This window comes from Chiloscyllium plagiosum, unplaced genomic scaffold (assembly GCF_037043375.1).
Source record: "Chiloscyllium plagiosum isolate Xiang-an unplaced genomic scaffold, Cpla_swu_hap1 HiC_scaffold_5, whole genome shotgun sequence".
Lineage (NCBI taxonomy): Eukaryota > Metazoa > Chordata > Chondrichthyes > Orectolobiformes > Hemiscylliidae > Chiloscyllium > Chiloscyllium plagiosum.
The window spans coordinates 117560844-117583706 of record NW_028270143.1 but is presented as its reverse complement, the minus strand read 5'-3'; the positions used below and the strand labels follow the sequence as shown (position 1 = coordinate 117583706).

At 41.1% G+C, this 22863-nt stretch overlaps 1 protein-coding gene across 4 annotated transcripts in view; it reads right to left on the bottom strand.

Annotated features, from left to right (window-relative positions):
* obscnb (obscurin, cytoskeletal calmodulin and titin-interacting RhoGEF b) overlaps positions 1 to 22863 on the bottom strand; it is a 799195-nt gene that overhangs the window by 575507 nt on the left and 200825 nt on the right. For all 4 annotated transcript variants that reach the window (XR_015757277.1, XM_087987576.1, XM_087987577.1 and 1 more), the window contains exons 24-26: positions 19297 to 19566; positions 10497 to 10763; positions 1924 to 2190 (exon numbers count right to left, since the gene is read on the bottom strand). Coding sequence is in view for 3 of the 4 variants with exons in the window: in XM_087987576.1 (XP_087843702.1) it covers positions 1924 to 2190; positions 10497 to 10763; positions 19297 to 19566 (804 nt within the window). In the remaining variant the exon portion in view is untranslated. The remainder of the gene's footprint in view (positions 1 to 1923; positions 2191 to 10496; positions 10764 to 19296; positions 19567 to 22863) is intronic.

The window sequence follows — 22863 nt, the reverse complement described above, 5'->3', positions numbered from 1 at the left end:
TTTGAGGCCTCATAGCTCTGAGGAAGGATCACTTGACCTGAAATGTTAACTCTGATTTCTCTCCACAGATACTGCTAGACTTCCTGAGCTTTTCCACCAATTTCTGTTTTTGTGACAATAGAAAATAGGGTGGTTGTCAAAGGCTAGTCATCGCAGTCCCAGGACACTACTATTGGAGTTCCTCAGGATATTGCGCTAGCCCCAACCATGTTCAACTGCTTCATCAGTGAAGATCCGTTCAATGTGAGGTCAACGTTGGGGATGTTCTCAGCCTTTACCTTTGCTCTGGGCATCTTCACAATCTGTTCCATTTGCCACCACACCCTCCCCCACTGTCTACAGCATTAAAAAAATTACTGAGGGCTTTTGTGGTACAGTGGCAATTCCATACCTCTGGGCCAGGAGACCTGGGTTCAAGTCCTGCTTTCTCCAGATTTGTATAACAACAACACTAAACAGGTTGAGTAGAATATGTCCAAAAATACACTATTTCCCAGCTCCTTTTATTTCTAGAAAGGTCATGCCGAATTCAAAATGTTAACTCTGTTCCTCTCTCCACAAATGCTTCTCCAGTACTTTCTGCTTTTGTTCAGATTTCCAGCATCTGCAGCACTTTGCTTTTATTTATAAGTTATAACATTTGTGCCATGCAAATGGCAGGCAACAACTACATCTAATAAGATTACCATCATTAAATCCCTATCATCAATACCTTGGAGTTTACCACTGACTAGAAACATGTCTACACAAGCTGCAAAACGAAGTCAGGGACTGAAGTTTCTAAGGCAAGCAATTCACTGGTTTTTCTAAAGGCCTTCAGTAAGGTCCAAGATAGATTAATAAATAAGGCGAGAGAATGTGGAGTCAGGGTACAAGAGATAGAAAAAGTTTTTAGTTAGTTTCATGATAGAAGCAGTAATAAAAGGTGGCTATTCAGAGCAGCTGAAGATGAGAACCACACCTCAAAACTATTGCAATCCAAAATTTATATTAACAAATTAGACTTTGGAATCAGAAGCAGAGGGCAGAATTTCACACAGAAAATAGGGCTTCTGGCAAGCCAGTAAGTGCCCTGTGCCACTGCCACAGGTTAACTACCACCACATTTAAGTAGACACAATTGGGTCTCTGCAGGATTAAGAAACCCAAGAGCAGAAATATCCCACCCACCATGAAAGTTACCAGGCAATAAGAGAAGGGATTTCTCCTTTTAGACAGCACCAATGGAAGCTGGCAATGGACCGACATATCCCAAAATCACTGAGGAAACTGAAACCAAAGATGAGTGGGGGCAGAATGGTGATCCTGGAAATCCCTCTTACTTATCTTTATAGTTCAGTTCTTTATTTTCCGATGTTTGGACAAAAGCTCCAATGAGGTCAGAAGCTGAGTAGCTATGGTGGACCCCAAACTAAGCACTAAATGCTCTCAGGGCCCAAAGCCTTTGCTGTATCCAAAGTCTTCAGCCATTTCTTCATGTTTCATGGAGTGAATTAAATTGGTTCTAATGCTGGGGACCTCAGAAGAAGGTTAAATTGGATCATTCCATTCCATATGAGTGAATTTCCAAAGCAAGTTATGAAATACAGGCAAGTTCATGGCGTGAATGCAAACCTAATAATTTGCTGGCAATTCTCCATAATCATCTCATGAGAGCACTGAAACATAGCTGCAAAAAGAGATTTTTCTTCTCGTTTAGATTGTTTGACTTACAATGTAAGTTATGGGATAAAACATTAACATTCCTCAAAATAAAAATACTTTTGACAAAATTTTCTAACATATCTGCATGCAATTAAATTAGAAGTACATACTTGAATCAATGTCAGTTTCTGAAAAGGTATTCCCATTCAGCAATTTTAAGTCTTAAATGGTTCATGCAATTATTCTTAAATTCTGAATAAACAATAACAGGGTGCTTACCTCGAACATTCAGCTGTGCTTTATCTGTCAGATCTCTCACTTTGAACATAACTGTTCCTGTGTCATCTGGTGTTACACCTTTCAGAATTAACGTGTGTCTCTTTCCTTTTCTCTTTATTTCATTGAAATCATTTGAATGTAAGAGAGTATCATTTAGATACCACTCAACTTCTTCAACATCATGAGATAACTCACATGAATACACTAGATTGCTGTCTTCCTCAGTATCTATGTCTTCCAAATGTTTTATTATTTCTATTTTCAAAGCTACAAATGTAAATAGAAACAGTTACTTAATATTTATATTTTAAATTATACATTGTCCATATAGTTTCATTCCAGACATATTCTTGCTCAACGAGATGTCACAATGCTGTCATTTTAAGAAGGTTATTTTGTCCTTGGTTTTTTTTAAGCGAGGTCATAAAGGCAGAGGTATTGAAGCGTTTAGTTTAACAATGGAAGGGGTGTAGCCAGTTCTCCCAGTTCAGATTTTTTCAAGTTTGTTTTTTTTAGCTGTAGTAGTCACAAGATGTGTGAGTCCAGGGGAGTTTAAAAATAAGGGGTAGGCCATTTAGGACAGAGATGAGGAGAAACTTCTTCACCCAGAGAGTGGTGGGTGTGTGGAATGCTCCAGAAGGCAGTGGAGGCCTAGTCTCTGGATTCGTTTAAGAAAGAGTTGAATAGAGCTCTCAAGGATAGTGGAATCAAGGGTTATGGAGATAAGGCAGGAACAGGATACTGATTGAGAACGATCAGCCATGATCATAATGAATGGTGGTGTAGGCTCGAAGGGCAGAATGGCCTACTCCTGCACCTATTGTCTATTGTCGAATTGAGTTGCAAGCTTCAGGAAAGAATTCCTCTGACTTATATTCTGAAATCTCTCTCTGGAAGCCATTCCCTTCTGACTGTAAGAATCTATATTTGAATTTACCTTTTTATCAAGGGGTCCGTTTATAGGATGTTACTACATTGGGACAGTTAATTAGTTAAGTTGTTGTATCAGGTCAGTTATTGTTCTAAATTCCGTTTACTTTTATTTGTGTTTCAACTGTAGTGTTTAAATAAATTCTGTTTTGCTTAAAGCCAAGTGGTTTGATCATTTGCAAGATACCTAGACACCCACTTCACATCTGCCTTTAAAATAAGAAAAAGTTAGGGTCTAAGTAATCTTCTTAAAATATTTTGAGGGACTATGGTCTGGTCCATAACAGGGACAATAAATTGAAGGATCAGTGGCTGATTCACAGCGTCCCTAATTCACAGTTCTTTCAAATGACTTTCAAATAATTGAATAATTTTCAATTGTAAATGTTGTCACCAAGCTACAGACATGATTCTCTGATCTGTGCTCCAGTCAAATGAAACTCCACGCCAGAAGCAAAGTTGAACATACATAGAGTCATAGAGGCACAGAGATGTACAGCATGGAAACAGACCCTTTGGTCCAACCCGTCCATGCCGACCACACATCCCAACCCAATCTACTCCCACCTACCACCACCCGGCCCATATCCCTCCAAACCCTTCCTATTCATTTACCCATCCAAATGCCTCTTAAATGTTGCAATTGTACCAGCCTCCACCACATCCTCTGGCAGCTCATTCCATACACGTACCACTCTCTGTGTGAAAAGATTGCCCCTTAGGTCTCTTTTATATCTTTCCCCTCTCACCCTAAACCTATGCCCTCTAGTTCTGGACTCCCCGACCCCAGGGAACAGACTTTGTCTATTTATCCTATCTATGCTCCTCATAATTTTGTAAACCTCTATAAGGTCACCCCTCAGCCTCCGACGCTCCAGGGAAAACAGCCCCAGCCTGTTCAGCCTCTCCCTATAGATGAAATCCTCCAACCCTGGCAACATCCTTGTAAATCTTTTCTGAACCCTTTCAAGTTTCACAACATCTTTCTGATAGGAAGGAGACCAGAATTGCACACAATATTCTAACAGTGGCCTAACCAATGTCCTGTACAGCCGCAACATGACTTTCCAATTCCTGTACTCAATACTCTGACCAATAAAGGAAAGCATACCAAACATCTTCTTCACTATCCTATCTACCTGCGACCCCACTTTCAAGGAGCTATGAACCTGCACTTCAAGATCTCTTTGTTCAGCAACACTCCCTAGGACCTTACCATTAAGTGTATAAGTCCTGCTAAGATTTGCTTTCCCAAAATGCAGCACCTTGCATTTATCTGAATGAAACTCCATCTGCCACTTCTCAGCCCATTGGCCTATCTGGTCAAGATCCTGTTGTAATCTGAGGTAACCCTCTTTGCTGTCCACTACATCTCCAATTTTGGTATCATCTGCAAACTTACTAACTATACCTCTTATGCTCGCATCCAAATCATTTATGTAAATGACAAAAAGTAGAGGGCCTAACACCAATCCTTGTGGCACTTCACTGGTCACAGGCCTCCAGTCTGAAAAACAACCCTCCACCACCACCCTCTGTATTCTACCTTTCAGCCAGTTCTGTATCCAAGTGGCTAGTTCTCCCTGTATTCCTTGAGATCTAACCTTGCTAATCAGTCTCCCATGGGGAACCTTGTCGAACGCCTTACTGAAGTCCATATAGATCACATCTACCGCTCTGCCCTCATCAATCCTCTTTGTTACTTCCTCAAAAAACTCAATCAAGTTTGTGAGACATCTAATATACATTCCCCTGAATGTAATTCTCTTAACATGAAGTAAATTATATTCCACAAATCACAAGACAGAAAATACTATTTCAATTAGCTTCACTTTTAAATAGAAAATTAAATACAAGCAAAGCAACCTATCCACCATACAAAAAGATTAGCCCTGATCAATCAGTACAACAGAGCAGACTTGAGGAATTAAATGGTCTACACGTATTTCTGTACAGAAGCAGCAACTTAGATGTGAATGCTTCCAGTGGAGTGTATTAAAGCTTACTTACTACCAAATACTACGACAACTACAACACTGTAATAACTTAGGTGCCTAGATTTGATGTTTTTAGATAAAAATGGTCATCTCAATGCTGATGGCTTCATTAATTCTATGTAGGTCTCCCAAAGCTTGCCTCAATTTGTGATCAGGTGACTACTGCAGACATTTTAGGCCCATGTTTCTTTTTTTTAAAAAATCGTTTTAGTCCATAAATATTCTCAGGTATAGCAATCAGATAATGGAAGTTAACATTTGATAGTCCATATTAACTTAGACCTAAGGGGCAACTTTTTCATGCAGAGGGTGGTACGTGTATGGAATGAACTGCCAGAGGAAGTGGTGGAGGCTGGTACAATTACAACATTTAAAAGGCATCTGGATGGGTATATGAATAGGAAGGTTTTGGAGAGATATGGGTCGAGTGCTAGCAGGTGGGACTAGACATCTCTATGACTGTATAACAATAGCCTGGTTCCACGAGAGGGGGCAGGCAGGCTCATGTGATGAAGGACCCTGGAGCAGAAAACTCAAGAAGGGATCATACAGTATGGTCAAATGAAATAGGGATTGATAGGAAGGGTGAGGGGAGTAACAAATTAAGAATATTATATATGAGTGCATGAAGCATAAGAAATAAGGTGGATGAGCTTGAGGCTCAGTTGGAAATTGGCAGGTACGATGTTGGGGGGATAACTGAGACGTGGCTTCAAGTGGACAGGGCCAGGGAAATGAATATTCAAGGCTATACATGGTATCGAAAGGACAGACTGACGGGCAGAGGGAGTGGGTGGCCCTGTTGGTGAGGAATGATATTCAGTCCCTTGCGAGGGGGGAGCATAGAAACATGATATATAGAGTCAGTACAGATAGAGCTGAGAAATTCTAAGGGTAGAAAGACCCTACTGGGAGTTATCTACAAGCGCCCAAACAGTAGTCTGGATGTAGGGTGTAAGTTGAATAAGGAGTAGAAATTGGCCTGTCACAAAGGTATTACTACAGTTGTTATGGGGGATTTCAACATACAGGTAGACTGGCAGAATCAGGATTGTACTGGACCCCAAGAAAGGGAGTTTGTGGAGTGCCTCTGAGATGGATTCTTAGAACAGCTTGTATTGGAGCCTACCAGGGAGAAGGCAATTCTGAATCTGGTTGTTGTGCAACGAACCGGATTTGATCAGGGAGCTCAAAGTAAAGGAGCCACTAGGAGGTAGTGACCATATTATGATAAGTTTTAATCCGCAATTTAAGAGGGAGAAGGGAGAAGGGAGAATCGGGAGTGTCAGCATTGCAGTTGAACAAAGGGAACTATGAAGCTATGAGGGAGGAGCTGGACAAAGTTCAATGATTCAATACCCTAGCAGGGATGGCAGTGGAACAACAATGGCAGGTACTTAGAAGGTGCAGGATCAGTTCATTCCGAAGAAAGATCCTAAGGGGAGGCAGGGGCGGCCATGGCTAATGAGGGAAGTTAAGGAAAATAGAAGTATAACATAGCAAAGATGAGTGGGAAGCTGGAGGACTGGGAAATTTTTAAAGAGCAACAGAGGATAACTAAATAGGCAATACCCGGAGAAAAAATGAGGTACAAAGGCAAACTGGCCAAAAGCATAAAGGAGGATAGTAAAAGCATTTTTAGGTATGTGAAAAGAAAACAAATGATTAAGACTAAAATTGGGCCCTTGAAGACAGAAATGGGTGAATTTATTATGGGGAACAAGCAAATGGCAGAATAGTTGAATAGGTACTTTGCATCTGTCTTCACAGGGGAAGACACAAGCAATCTCCCAGATGTAATAGTGGCTGAAGGACCTCGGGTAATGGATGAACTGAAGGGAATTTATATTAGGCAGGAAATAGTGTTGGATCGACTGTTAGGTCTGAAGACTGATAAGTCCCCGGGGCCTGATGCTCTACATCCCAGGATACTTGAGGAGGTAGCTCTAGAAATCGTGGATGATCATGGTAATCGATTCAGGATCAGTACCTGCAGATTGGAGGGTGGCTAATGTGGTCCCACTTTTCAAGAAGGGAGGGAGAGAGAATACAAGGAATTATAGACCGGTTAGCCTGACGTCAGTGGTGGGAAAGATGCTGGAATCAATTCTAAAAGATGAAATTACAACTCATTTGGATAGCAGTAACAGGATAGGTCAGAGTCAGCATGGATTTACGAAGGGGAAATCATGCTTGACTAATCTTCTGGAATTTTTTGAGGATGTAACTATGAAGATGGACAAGGGAAAACTAATGGATGTAGTGTATCTGGACTTTCAGAAAGCCTTTGATAAGGTCTCACATAGGAGATTAGTGAGCAAAATTAGGTATAGGGGACAAGGTACTGACTTGGATTGAAAATTAGCTGACTGACAGGAAGCAAAGAGTAGTGAAAAATGGGTACCTTTCAGAATGGCAGGCCATAACCAGTGGGTTACAACAAGGTTCGGTGCTGGGACCGCAGCTGTTTACAATATACATCAATGATATAGATGAAAGCATTAAAAGTAATATTAACAAATTTGCTAATGACACAAAGCTGGATGGCATAGTGAAATGTGAGGAGGATGTTATGAGAATACAGGGTGACTTGGAAAGGTTAGGTGAGTGGACGGATGCATGGCAGATGCAGTTTAATGTGGATAAATGTGTGGTTATCCACATTAGTGGAAAGAACAGGAAGGCAGATTACTATCTAAATGGAGTCAAGTTTGGTAAAGGGGAAGTACAACAAAAGAGCTAGGTGTTCTTGTACATCAGTCAATGAAAGCAAGCATGCAGGTACAGCAGGCAGTGAAGAAAGCTAATGGCCTTCATAACAAGAAGAATTGAGTATAGGAGCAAAGAGGTCCTTCTGCAGCTGTACAGGGTCCTGGTGAGACTGCACCTGGAGTACTGTGTGCAGTTTTGGTCTCCAAATTTGAGGAAGGACATTCTAGCTATTGAGGGAGTGCAGCTTAGGTTCATGATGTCAATTCCCGGAATAGCGGGACTATCATATGTTGAAAGATTGGAGCGACTGGGCTTGTATATACTTGAGTTTAGAAGGATGAGTGGGGACCTGATTAAGACGTATAAAATTATCAAAGGATTGGACACTCTGGAGGCAGGAAGCATGTTTTCGTTGATAGGTGAGTCCAGAACCAGAGGATACAGTTTAAAAATGAGAGGCAGGCCATTTAGAACAGAGTTGAGGAGAAAACAGGAGTTGAACAGAGTGTAGTGGATATATGGAATGCTATTCCCCAGAAGGCAGTGGAGGCCATGTCTCTGGATACTTTCATGAAAGAGATGGATAGAGCTCTTAAAGATAGTGGAATCAAGTGTTATAGGGATAAGGCAGGAACAGGATACTGATTGTGGATGATCAGCCATGATCATAATGAATGGTGGTGTTGGCTCGAAGGGCTGAATGGCCTACTCCTGCACCTATTGGCGACTGACTTCCTCACCCCTATCCTCGCTCTCCCTATCCTCATTTTCCTGCCCTTCTTCACTCTTCCCCCAATTTTGATTCCCTTTCCCCTACCCCATCCCCCATCCCCTCACTCTGCATCCTCACTCTCTGCTGATAAACCCCGTGCAGGCTTCCATGCTTATGCATCTCTGATTCTTCTACACTTCAGTGGACAAAGGCTAGACAGCCAAGGCCTTTCTCATAAGGGCAATCTGCCCACTCCAAATATTAATATTATGAACTGTTTCAAACTCATTGACATCCTTCTGTAAATAAAGTGACCAGTAGTGTACAGTACTTCAAATGAGGTCTCATCAATGCCCTGTATAAATTAATGTATATATAATACAAAACTGTATATTTCAATGAGATTATCTCCCATTCTTCCAAACAACAGGAGTATATTTAACCTCTGCTGCACAACCTCTGTCTCCAACACAAGTATATTCTCCTTCAATACGGAGACCTAAAATCCTGATATAATTATGGTAAGACTTCTTTACTCTTATACTTCAAACACTCTGCAATAAAGATCAACATGCCATTTGTCCTCATAATTGTTTGCTACACCTAAGTGATAAAGTTTTATGATCCACATAAAAGTCTCAGTTCATCACTGCTTACAAGTTTCACATTTTGTTAAAAATTCTACTTTTCTGATGTTATGACCAATGAATAACCTGACATTTCCCTACAATATATACCATCTGCAACTTTGTTCACTCAGTTAACGTGTCCATATTTTTTCAGAATCTATGTCTTTGCAGTTTACCACCCCGGTTAGTCTTGTATTAATGCAATACCAAGTCACAATACTCTCAGCGTCTTTCCCTAAGCCATTAATATACATGATAAATAGCCCAAGCTCAAGCACTGTTCATGGAAGCACTTCATCTTATCAACTTGAAAATGCCCAATTATCAGACTCTCTCTGCTTGTACAAGCTTATTATCCAATCAGGAATCTCACCTCTGAAGTTGCCAGTCAATGAGAGGCCAGCAATCTCAGCGAGCTGGAGGACATTGCTTGAGCACCAGATTAAGGATGAGGCAAGAGGGCCACCAGGTGGTTTTACAGGGAAAGCGGTCAGAGGCTAGATCAGAATTGTGACATTCAGCAATCACTCCCTTGCCCCCATCTGTCACCAATTTGGGGCAAATGGAAGATGCCATCAGGCCAGCAGTGGATTGAGGCCCTGAAGCAGCCATAACTTGACTACTAAAGGATCTTAATCGGTGGAAAAGGTTGCCCATAATTTCTGAGGTAAAAGAAAGAGGGTGAGCAAATAGGTCCAATTCAGTCAATGCTTTGCTATTCGCATCATCTCCAGAGAGGGAGAAACTGCACCCTACAAGTTACACCCTCAAATATCATAAATATATTTGATAAACATGACTTTCCTTTCATAAACAATGTTGATTTTTTTTCTGATTGTACTCTTCGGACAATTCTAGAATCTACAGATTTTTTGGAAAACCATAATCAGCACCTCAACTATTTTTGCACTGTATCTCTTATGGAAGCCTCGGATGTAAACCATTAGGTCCTGGGGATTTGTCAGATTAAGTTTTCTCTTTACCATTATGGCACTATGAACACACTCAAATGAGAATTTGTCTGTACGTGGCAGCTCATAGTGAATGTTTTGATTTACATTTCTTTAGTTTTAAAAGGTTGCTGTAGGATAGGATTTCTAATAAGTACTAATAAGTAAAATGAACAGAAACAACTGATTTGGAGCACTATTCCAAACTAAATTACGTAACGGTGAGCTATATAAACAAGCAAAAGGCAAAATAATGAACATTTTGGGAGTGGAGGCAGCAAAAGTTTCTGCAATCAACCAACAGGTAGTTAATTTCTAATCATGCGCTTGCAACTTAATCTATAACATTTCGTCCCCTGTCTAGGTGACATCCTCAGTGCTTGGGAGCCTCCTGTGAAGCCCTTCTGTGATGTTTCCTCCGGCATTTATAGCAATCACTATAAATGCCGGAGGAAACATCACAGAAGCGCTTCACAGGAGGCTCCCAAGCACTGAGGATGTCACCTAGACAGGGGACGAAACGTCTTCAACACAAATTCCCAGCTCGGCCAACAGAACCACAACAACGAGCACCTGAACTACAAATCTTCTCACAAATTTTAATCTATAACAGTAAGGAACTTCTTACAGTGTTAATTCTTACCTTCAACTGTGAGTGTTGCTGTGGTCTGTGCATTACTTGATTTGCAGCTATATTCACCAGAGTCTTCAGGTCTGAGGTTTGAAATGGTGAGTTCTGTCACATTCTTGTTTTGATTAAATTTGTACCGGTCAGATGATTTGATTAAGCTCTGGTCTTTGTACCATTTCACCATCTTGGGAGTAGGTGTAAACTCACAACTCAAAGTAGCAGAGAGCCTCTCTTCCACTGTAATATTCTGTAATTCTCTAACTACCAATGTTGGAGGCTCTGGAAAATAATCACATTGTGAATTTATAATTACACTACACAATAGGAATGAATTTGCATTAATGTAACTCTCAAGATTAAAAGATGTGTCCTCAAGTGAAATACAAGATAACAACTAAACATAGTACCTTACAAACCCGCCTCACCACCTAGAAAGGCAAGAACATGAGAATACCACCATGAACAAGTTTCCCCCCCAAGTTATACAGCAGACTCACTTGGAATGATAATGAGGTTCCTTCATTACTGTTGAATTAAAATCCTGAAACTCCCTCCTAAAACTGCAGCACATGGACTGCAGTGATTCAAGGAAGCAGCTCACCACCATCTTCTTAAAGGCAATTAGGGATAGGTAATAATGGGTAATAAATCCTAGCCAGCACCACCAATAGCCATGAAAGAATAATGAAAAAAAAATGTAATAATTAACTACAAAAAACCACACTGGTAATATTAGAATAGGTGTAGTCATTGTAATGAGGTCAGCCAGCTAAACCTCATAGAATATGAGTTCCCTGATTGGGGTAATGGCTGACAAAAAACTTTGAATATCAGAGATGATACTAACACTGTGTTGCTGACTCTGTATGAATTATAGTCAAAAACAGTTCATGTGAAATAAAGAGCGACTTGCTGATGGGATACCGGCCTCTGTGGAGTTATTTCAGAGGTGATGAGAATAAAGCATAATCCTGAAGAAATTTGCTTGCAACAGTTCATCTTTGAGTTGGGATAAGCATTTCTTACATCAATCCTTTGTGTGGGAAGGTTGACTCATTCGACTCTGCCATTGTGGATTGAACCCACTATGTGGAATGAACGCGTTATGATTTTGGGAAGATGACATTATGGCAGATGAAAAATGAGTAATTCTCCTGGCAACCTTTGGAGTTCTTTCTGTCATTTAAGCTTAACTTTCCCTGAGGCACCAGAGACTAAAAACCTTCAAGAACTGACTGATAGTTAAGAAATATTATGACTTCATGCCTCTCTAAATTCTGTGACGCTATCACTTTTACTCGGCAATTCAAGTACCAAGAGAATCCATATCAGGGTTTTTGACTCTGTCAGAAATCAGAAGACTATAAAGTAAAGGCACCATCAAACCAATCCAATTCACGAAATTGATAGCAGTGGTCATACCAATTTTGATGCCTGATGGGTCCACTTGACTTTGTGGGGATTTAAACAATTTTCGCAGCTAGATAAATACCAATCCTTCACATGGAGGATTTATACGCAAAGCTGGAAGGGTGGCCTGTCCTTCATGAACCTGGACGTGAGCTATGCTTATTTGGTGTGCTTTAAGAGGCAAAGACAATGCCACCCGAAACTCTGGGCCACATTCAGTGGTGAGCTCTAATACTAAGTTCTTAAATTTACAAATTAGAACACCTTCCAGAAGGCCGAGTAGCAAATATGGATTCATCGAGTCCACTCCCTTTACCAGATACACTACCGGAGGTAACCCCAGTCTGGAATAATATTAATTTTTCAGGACATACTCCCAGTCACAGCCAACAATATCAGACTTTAGACTCAGAAAGATCCAGTTCTTTCCAAACTGAAACAACTGGTTTTAATGGGGAAACCAAAGCGATATCACAACTAGAAGTGAAACTGTTTTGGACCCAGAGAGAGTAGCTCACAAGAGAAGACAACACAATGTTATGGGGAGCAAGAGTAATTGTCCTGTACAAAGGTTGTCATCAAATACCGGCTGAACTCCACCAGGTCTCCAAAATGAAAATACTGGTGAGACATTATGTCTAGTGGCCAGTGTTGGATTGAACAACAGATGTACAAAGGCAGGTTAGAAGTATTAGATCTGCACGGTCAGCAAGGTGGAGTCAGCCTTGGATGAAATACTGCAAATGTGTTAAAGACTGTGGAGAAACAGCAGACACCTCATCTGAGCAGTGTGAGAATTCTAAGATGTATGTTGTAATGATGTGTATAAAGTTTAGAAGTGTTAACATACCAGAGTGAGTTTTATACTTTGAACCAGGAAGGGAGTCACTCGGCTCATCTTGTCCATACCAACTCAAAGACACCCAGATGCCCTTTCTAATTCAATTTTCCTGCACACAGCCCATAGCCCTGCAGCTTACAGCATCTAATGTGCAGATCCAGGTACTTTTAAAAGAATTTAGGGTCTCTGCCTCTACCACCAAGTCAAGTAATGAATTCCAGGCACCCACTATCCTCTGCATGAAAAAAATGTTTTTCCTTACATCCCCTCCAATATTTCTGCCATTTAACTTGAATCTATGGTTCCTGGCTTTTGAACTCTCTACCAAGGGAAACAAATTCCTCCTATCTACTTTATCTCCACCCTCACAATTTTGTACACTTCAATCATGTCATTCCTTAGCCTTCTCTGTTCCAAGGAAAACATTCTCCAATCATTCCTCGTACAATTCTCCAATCCTGGTGACATTCTAGTAAATCTTCTTTGCATTCTGTCCAGAGCAATTATTTGGAGGTGCCGGTGTTGGACTGGGGTGTACAAAGTTAAAAATCACAACACCAGGTTATAGTCCAACAGGTTTAATTGGAAGCACTCGCTTTCAGAGCACTTCTCCTTCATCAGGTGGTTGTGGAGGACACAGTTGTAAGACACAGAATTTATAGCAAATGTTTAGTGTGATGTAACTGAAATTATACATTGAAAAATACCTTGATTGTTTGTTGAGTCTTTCATCTGTTAGAATACCATGATAGTTTCATTCCTCTCATATGTAAATCACAAAACCTTTTTTTAAAAGTTACATTCTCAGGTTAACTGTAACAATTCGTGTTAGCCAGATACTATGAGATTAGATTCCCTACAGTGTGAAAACAGGCCCTTCAGCCCAACCAGTCCACACAGACCCTCCGAAGAGTAACCCACCCAGACCCATTTCCCTCTGACTAATGCACCTAGATGCTATGTTTCAGGAGACACACACAGCCTTCAGATTAACTCCCTCAAATTCTGTCAGTGTTCAGGGACAAGAAACAGTAAATGCATTTTGCTTTGAGAACTTGGAAAATGTATCAGTGTAAATATATCAATTTGGAAACTATTTATGACATTGTGAAGGACACTGCAGATGAAACTATATAGGACAAAGTTTCGACTAAGCTGAAAATGTGTTGCTGGAAAAGCGCAGCAGGTCAGGCAGCATCCAGGGAACAGGAGAATCGACGTTTCGGGCATGAACGTCGATTCTCCCTGTACCCTGGATGCTGCCTGACCTGCTGCGCTTTTCCAGCAACACATTTTCAGCTCTGATCTCCAGCATCTGCAGACCTCACTTTCTCCTCAAAGTTTCGACTAAACCAATTGAAAGTTTGGGAACTTTAATAGAATATTAAGAAATACCCATACGTTGGATACAGTTCAAGCAAAAGGAAACTAAGTTCTTATAAGATCATTTGATTTGCTAGTTAGAGCATTTATATCTGAGATTCTGGATTAGTGGTGCTGGAAGAGCACAGCAGTTCAGGCAGCATCCAATGAGCAGCGAAATCGACGTTTCGGGCAAAAGCCCTTCATCAGGAATAAAGGCAGTGAGCCTCTCCACGCTTCAGGCTCACTGCCTTTATTCCTGATGAAGGGCTTTTGCTCGAAACGTCGATTTCGCTGCTCCTTGGATGCTGCCTGAACTGCTGTGCTCTTCCAGCACCACTAATCCAGAATCTGGTTTCCAGCATCTGCAGTCATTGTTTTTACCTTCTTTATCTTTTTTTAAATTTTTTTTATTGTTTTTATTTTTTTTAACCCCCACACTACCGCTTAACTGCGGTAGTGCTTATTTTCTCCCCAGCACGCATGGTGTGTGTGTGTGTGCAGGTGTGAGACACAGTAAGAGATTTACCTCATTTATATCTGAGCGCAAGTAATTAAGAATTAGCAACAACTTCTGTTAAGATTATTGAGCAAGGTAATTTGGAGATGCCCGTGTTGAAGTGGGGTATACAAAGTTAAAAATCACACAACATCAGATTATAGTCCAACAGGTTTATTTGGAAGCCGTAGCTTTCGAGCGCTGCTCCTTTGTCGGGTGGTTGTGGAATATCAGATCGTAAGGCACAGAATTTATAGAGTTTACATTGTGATGTAACTGAAGTTATATATTGAAAAAGACCTGGATTGTTAAGTCTCTCAACTTTTAGAATGAATATGTTGGTCTCAGTTCTTTCATATGTAAATCGCAGAACATTTAGAAGTCACATTCTCAAGTGAACTTTAACAATTGGTGTAATGTCGGCCCAGGTAATGCATTTAAGATGTGAGCTGCCCTGTGCGAGACTGTCTGAGCCACAATGGTCAGACTGATTCAAATCTAAAATATTGACTCACAGAATCTTACATGGATTAATGCAGTTTGCTCATCCTCCCTATAGCCCACATTCTCATCCACACAGCAAGCAGGAATCTCAAATCTGTTAGAAAAGCTCAAGGGCTGAGGCTCCTTCGACACTACCTCCTGAATCCCTCTACTTGCCTTACTCATTGTCACACCCTCTTGTCCCTGAACACTGACAGAATTTGAGTTAATCTAAAGGCTGTATGTGCCTCCTGAAACACAGAATCTAGGTAACTCTTCCCCCTTCCAAATGTGTCACAGTTTTTGAAGCTCATACTTTAACTCATCAACTTATGATGCTTTGACCTTTCTTCAGCTAGGCAGACCCAGAGGTGTTACGATGTCTTCCTCTGGACATTTTCACTGGTTTGTAAGAAGTACATATGGAAAATGTCTCTGACTTATCAGTTCCAAAGTTCCAGCTTCTAGCAATTGCTGCAGGTTTAAACAGAAGAGAATAGCAACTTCTGGGCTTGGAGAAAATATGCGCACTTCTTTTTCCTCCCTCTCTCTCTGTCCCTATACCTATTTACCATTCCAAGCTAACTTCAAGCACAGCAGATAAGGGGGCAAATATGAGAAATGGGGGTCAAAAAGTGTGGTGCTGGAAAACCACAGCAGGTCAGGCAGCATCTGAGAAGCAGGAGAGTCGACAATTCAGGCGTGTGTGTGAGTATGTGTGTGTGTGTGTGCACACGTGGGGGTGGGGGGGGTGCAGGGGGCAGAGAGATAAATGGGAGGGGGCTAGAGCTGGGCGAAAGGTAGCTTGGAAAGCAATAGGTAGATGAGGGTGGGGGGTGATGGTGATGGCTGGAGCAGATAGGTGGGAAGGATGGTGGACAGATAGGACAGTTGGAGGGTTGAATCTGTGATAAGGTGGGGAGAGGGGAGATGAGGAAACTGGTGAAATTGATGCTGATTCCGTGTGGTTGGAGGGTCCCAAGTTGGAAGATGAGATGCTGTTCCTCCAGGAGTTGGATGGCTAGCATTTGGCAGTGGAGAAGGCCTAGGACTTGCATGTTCTTGGAAGAGTAGGAGGAGGAGTTGAAGTGTTCGGCCACAGAGTGGTGGGGTTGTTTAGTGCATGTGTCCCAGAAATATTCTCTGAAACGTTCTGCAAGTTGGCGTCCTGTCTCCCCAATGTAGAGGAGACCACATCGAGAGCAATGGACAAAGTAGATGAGGTGTTTGGACGTGGAGGAAAATCTCTGTCAGATTTGGAAGGATCCTCTGGGGGCGTGGATGGAGGTGAGGGGTATGGACACAGGTTTTACACCTCTTGTTGTGGCAAGGGAAGATACCGGGTGTGGAGAGTGGGTCAGTGGGGCGCGTGGACCGAATGAGGGGGAGGCAATGGTCTTTGCGAAATGCTGACGGGGTGGAGAGGGAAATATATCTCTGGTGGTGGGGTCTGGACTGTAGTTGGCAGAAATGGTGAAGGATGACATGTTATATCTGGAGATTGGTGGGATGGAAGGTGAGGACCAGAGGTTCTATACTTGCAGTTGAAGGGTGGAGTTCAAGGGTGGAAGTGCAGGAAGTGGATGAGATGCGCTGGAGGGCACTGTTAACCACATGGAAGGGGAAATTGCAGTCCTTGAAATAGGAGGACATCTGGGATGTTCTGAAGTGGAATTGTTCCTCCTGAGAGCAGAGGAATTGCGAGTAAGGGATAGCGTTTTTACAGAATTGGGAGTGGGAGGAGGTGCAATCCAGGTAGCTGTGGGAGTCAATGGGTTTGAAATAGATCTCGTGTTGAGTCGGTCACCGGAAATGGAGATGGAGAGGTCCAGGAAGGGGAGGGAGAAGTCTGATATGATCCAGATGAACTTGAGATCAGGGTGGAAGGTGATCGTGAAGTTGATGAACTATTCAACAGTAGTAAGTTCAGCAACACAATAGGGAATTAGAAACACCAATATTGGATGCCGGTTTTAAACCCTAGAGAGAAAATGGTCTAGAGTTGGTAAAGGATGGTAAATTATCATGTAATAATGTACACCACGAGCTGGTATTCATTGTTCTAATGATCTCCATTACTGATTGCCCAAGTGGTGTTTGGTTCAGACCCAAGCATTGTGCATAGCTGACACAGGCAGCTCAGTTTAATGGCCAATACCTGCACCCCCTAACCAACGAAAAGGCTGGTTGAAACGTAGTCTGGTCAATGATGTTGTTATTGCATTCAAAACAGAGAATGCAGTAACAAATTCATTTGATTTAGAATTGTGGATAAAACATTTGGTCTTTTAAGTTCTCTACTTAAGGAAATCTTGGAAAAGGGGCAAGAATCCAGGGCTGAAAATTGAGTGCGGATCAATCCTTGACAAAGCTGATTCGGAGCTCGGCCATAGTACTGCTAAGTCATGCTTGGATCATTAATAAATTAATCAAGGTTCAAAAAAACATTTCAATTGATGTGGTCAAAAATAAAGTACCAATGAAACATGGATATTCAAGTAGACAAGTGGAAAGCATGAGACAAATTCATGAGTGGAAGGTGCCTCTGTGAATAATTAATGTACACTGTTTAAACCATCATAGCCCAAAGAGCATAGCCTGACTGGTTACCAGCTAAGGAGTTTAACACATGTACAGAAAACCGATGCAGAACGTTTTATGTAATGTTATGTAAATCGGCCTTCTTCTGGCTATACCCTCCCTACCGGCATTGCGGGTCAACCCACTACAAATGGACTGCAGCGATTCAAGAAGGCAGTTCACTACCACCTTCTCAAGGGCAATTAGGGATGGGCTGTCAATGCTGGCCAGGCACTGACATCCAAGTCCCACAAATGAATAAAAAAAACAAGATTAACATCTACTCAGACATTACATGGAACATTGGAGTAATGGGGGGGGCTTATTATTATGTGAGGTATCATGTTATGTTACCACATGCAGTAGAGTTATGGAGAAATACAATAAATATTAGGTTAGATAGATTTAACATAAAAGCCTCTTTGGTCGTTATCCACATCAAATATAGAAGACAGAAGTGCAATGTGGATGTAATGCAACAGTAAACTGTAAGATGGAAGCTGTATGGGCAGCAACGGAATCAAATCATGTTGCATATCTTATTCCAGGGAGATATTCCATCACTATGTCACAAAAGAAGTATCAATATGGGAATAGTTGAACTTGGCCTAGAACCAGCCAAGCAATGTGCTCATACTCACAGGTACCAACTAGGGTGGGAAAGGTAAACCTGAAGGAAATCTACTGGAGAGATATTCTGGAAAACCTGACACAGTATTTGAGCCACTTCTACATAATTCCACTACAGCTGACTCCTTAAAAGTCAAAAGAGCATACAATGTATGACACCTTGCAGCAACAATCGAAAGCATTGGCTGGTGAGATTGAACAAATAGATACCACCACTATATCTGAGGAATTGGAAATTGAATATGTAGATACACTCATGGAGTGAGGCCATCTTCCAAGTTTTGATTATCACCCTGTAGATACTGGATGTATAACAAGTCTACTTGGTTCACATCACCATAGAACACAGGAGATGTCACAAGGAATTTAGGAATTGGAGGATGCAGGGCCAATTGTATTGAGCCAACCTATAGAGACTGTAAAGCAAAGTGCTTCTACAATCCTAAGCTCAATACCTGGTCAGTATGTATGGACGATGCAATGTAAAGGGAAAAGCATTACCATTAAGTTAACTATGTGAGCTTGGCAAAAGGCCAAAAAAGGGAAAGATAAAAGATTTGAATGAGTCTCAGACAGTTGAGGGTTAAATCTTCAGTCATATTGTAAAAGCAAATCAGAACCATAAGCTAGCAGTATCGGAGCAACACTATCAGCAAGATGGAGTTGGCCTTGGGTGAAATACAGAAAATGTCTATGTGGAGAAACAGCAGATAAAGTAAGACATCTGGACAGAGAAGTGCAATATCTAAGTTGCAATGATTTTTATCGAGGTGTTTGTAATACATCAGAGTGAGTTTTACATATCATAAGAGATAAAGCTGGCTCTGCCTTCATATGCATAAAATAAATGATGGCTAACCTGAATCCTGAAGTTCTTTATTAACCTATCATGTTATAAAATAATAGTACTAAATGTTGCAGATGACTATGAAACTATCAACTTGAATTACGGTCTAAAAGGAAAAGTAAGAAATTTGAAAGAATACAGAAACAAAGAATCTGAATACCTTTAATAGTCAGCCTCGCCTCAGATTTTGATTTCCCTGCAATAAACTGCAGCAAGCCAGTCATCTTACAACTTGTTCTTTTCAGAGTCAGACAATGGATAGTGCCAGAATGCTCAATTTCCACATCTTCAGAAACATGAAGAAGTTCACCATTCAGTATCCATTTTGGAGGCTTCACATCAGCAATTGAAAGCTCACATTGAAAACTTGCATCATTTGGCTCTGTGACTTCCACATCATGTAGCTGCTTAACAATGGCAATTGATTGCTCTGTACATTTAAAGAAATTGATAGAAGTTAGACAATTCCTTTTGAATGTTAAATTGTATGTAACATATCACATTCTTCCCTTTGTCACAAGGGAACCAAATTTGGTCTCAATAATGGGATAACTAAATAGCAGTATTTGTTGAAATCAATAAGAACTTACAGAAGTCACATTAGAAGTTGAAGTGTATAATTTTAAATAAATATTTTGACAACAAAGCAATGTCCATCATGCATTCAAAATTTATTTAACTTTGCATTATGACTTTAACAACACAAAATCTCAAAAATCTTTATAAAGGAAAACTAAACAGGCAAAATCTTTCATTATGGAGTCTAGTTATGATGTTAGAGGCTATGTTAGAAGTCATCATTTCTGCTCAGGACTGGTGTGGAGATACTGGCGCTGGACTGGGGTGTAGAAAGTCAAAGTCACATGTCACCAGGTTATGGTCCAACAGGTTTATTTAAAATCACAAGTCAGAAGCGCTGTTCCTTCGTCAAAGCTCCAAAATCTTGTGATTTCAATTAAACCTTTTGGATTATAACGTGCTGTCATGTGACTTCTGACTCTGCTCAGGACTGACGGAGGTTTTCAGTTCAATACTAATGCACATGAGCTGTTTTGCTAATTGAGCAGAAAATCTTATTGATAAACCTCAGGAGGTTCTCACGTACGTGACATTCTATCGTGAAAAGATTCAGTCACCATCTCTGAAGACCACTCAAACAGCATTTAAGTCCTGCGAGCCTGCAGCATCACTGGAGCCTATGTTAGTCACCCCTAATACTACCAATCCCAGACTTGGCTCACACTAGAAGGAGCTTTGTAGTGTAGCAGAGTAAGGGATACCTTAAGTATTTAGGATTCTTAATGACCTGGCGAGTGGAAATGCTATGTCCTCTAGTGGGTCAATCCAGAACAAGGGCGCTGGTTTACAATTCTACATTGCCCTTCAGGACAGAGATGTCTGTGACTTTGGAATGCTACCTCAGAAGGTAGAAGACAGAAAAAGGCAACAAGTAACATCAGGCAGAATGCAGGGGAACTGGGAACCATGCTTTGGAGTCCTCAATTGCCTCCTCTTTCCTGGAGACAAGGTCCATAACAATGTTTCCCTCCAGGTGTCTATGATTTCATTCATATATAATGTCGTGTGTACACTCACGCAAAATTATCACAAAGGCCAGGTTTGTCCACACAGTTTGATGCTTAACTGTTCAAGAACAATTTTGCTTTTATTTGATTAATAAGAATGTAGTAACTGTTGTAATCCAGTAAATGTTTAATTATGCAAGTTGGAGCTTCAGTCCTTAGGTACATTAATGTGAATTTAATTAAGAACGCAGAGCCTAGCAAAATCCAAATTCTCAGCCAGTGGTTAGAAATGTAGGCATTTTCCATGAACTTGATTTATCCAGAACCAGGGGTCACAGTTCAAGGATACAGAGTAAGCCACTTAGGTTTGAGAAGAGGAAAAACGTCTTAACCCAGAGAGTGGTGAGCCTGGGGGAAATCTCTGCCATGGAAAGCAGTTAAAGTCAAAACACCGAATGATTTCAAGAGAAGTTAAATATACCTCTTGGGGCTAAAGGGATTAAAGGGTATGGGAAGAAAGCAGAAATAGGGCACTGAGAGAGATGATGAGCCATGATCACACTGAATGGCACAGCAGACTTGAAGTGCTATATAATTAATCACAAGATCGGCACATTGAAAATAGAAAATTATTCATTAGTCAAAACAACGGTGCAAACCTTTTCTCCCAAAGTTCTACTCCAAAGTTTTCTCCCAAAGAGGAAGCAGTGGGCTCTCAGCTAGCTGGTTACCAAAAAGAATAATATAAAAGCAAACACATTTTGCTACCCTAATTGGCCTTCACTGCTTTTCAATAAAATTTTCACATGCCTGTATGCCTTGGTTTCATAAAGTCTGTGAGCATCATTGCTAGACACAAGTGAGGTCCCGGAGGACTGGAGGCTGGAAAATGTTTTGTTCTTATTCAAGAAGGACTTTAAAGAAAAACCTGGGAACTACAGACCAGTAAACTCAACATCTGTGGTGGATAAGTTACTTGAGAAGATTCTGAGGGAAATGATATACATGCATTTGGAAAGTCAAGGTTTGCTTAGGAGTAGTCAGCATTACTTTATGAGTGGGAGATGATGCCTCACAATTTGTTGAAGCTCTTTGATGAAATGACCAGGAAGGTTGATGACAGCAGAGCAGTAGATGCAGTCTGTATGGATTTCAGTACGGCCTTTGATAATGTTCCACATGGTAGGCTGCCCTGGAAGGTTAGATCGCATGGAATAAAGGAGGAGCTGGCATACTGGATACACAATTGGCTTGATGGTAGAATGCAGAGGGTAATAGTGTAAGGATGCTTGTCAGACTGAAGGCTTGTGATTAGTGGAGTGCCGCAGGGGTTGGTGTTGGGCCCATTGCTGTTTGTTATCTGTATTGATGATTTGGATAAGAATGTACAAATAATGATTAGTAAGTTTGCAGATGACACTGGAATAGGCGGTATCGTAGACAGTGAGGAAGGTTATCCCCTTGATCAACTGGAGAAGTGGGCTGAGAAGGGGGCTGTGAGGTCTTGCGTTTTGGAAAGTCAAATTAAGGTAGGAGTTTCATGGTGAATAGTAGGGCCTTAAGGACTGTATTGGAACAGGGAGACCTTGGAGTTCAGGTGCACAGTTTTCTGAAAGTGATATCACAGGTAGACAGGGCAGTGAAGAAGGCTTTTGACACACTGGCCTTCATCAGTTAGGGCACTGAGTATAGAAGTTGGAAAATTATATTGCAGTTGTATAGGACGTTAGTGAGGCCACCCTTGTAGAATTGTGTTCAGTTTTGGTCACGTTGCTATAGAAAGGATGTTTTTATTAAACTGGAAAAGAGTGCAGAAGACATTTATAAGGATGTTGCCAGGTCCCAAAAGTCTGAGTTGGAGGGAGAGATTGGACAAGCTAGGACTTTTTGCATTAGCACGTAGGAGACTGAGGGTGTATCTTAATGAAGTGTATAAGGTCTGAGAAGCATGGATAGGATGAATGCACTCTTTTTTTTCCCAGATTTGGGGAATCAAGGATAAGAGGGCATCAGTTTAAGGTTAGAGGGGAAAGAATAAAAGGGAACTTGATGGGCAACGTTTTTACACAAAGGATTGTATGAATATGGAATGAGCTACCACCAGAACTGGTTGAGGTGGGTACATTAATAATATTTAAAAGACATCTGGACAAATAAATGGATAGGAAAGGTTTAGAAGGAAATGAGGGAGCACAGCAGGT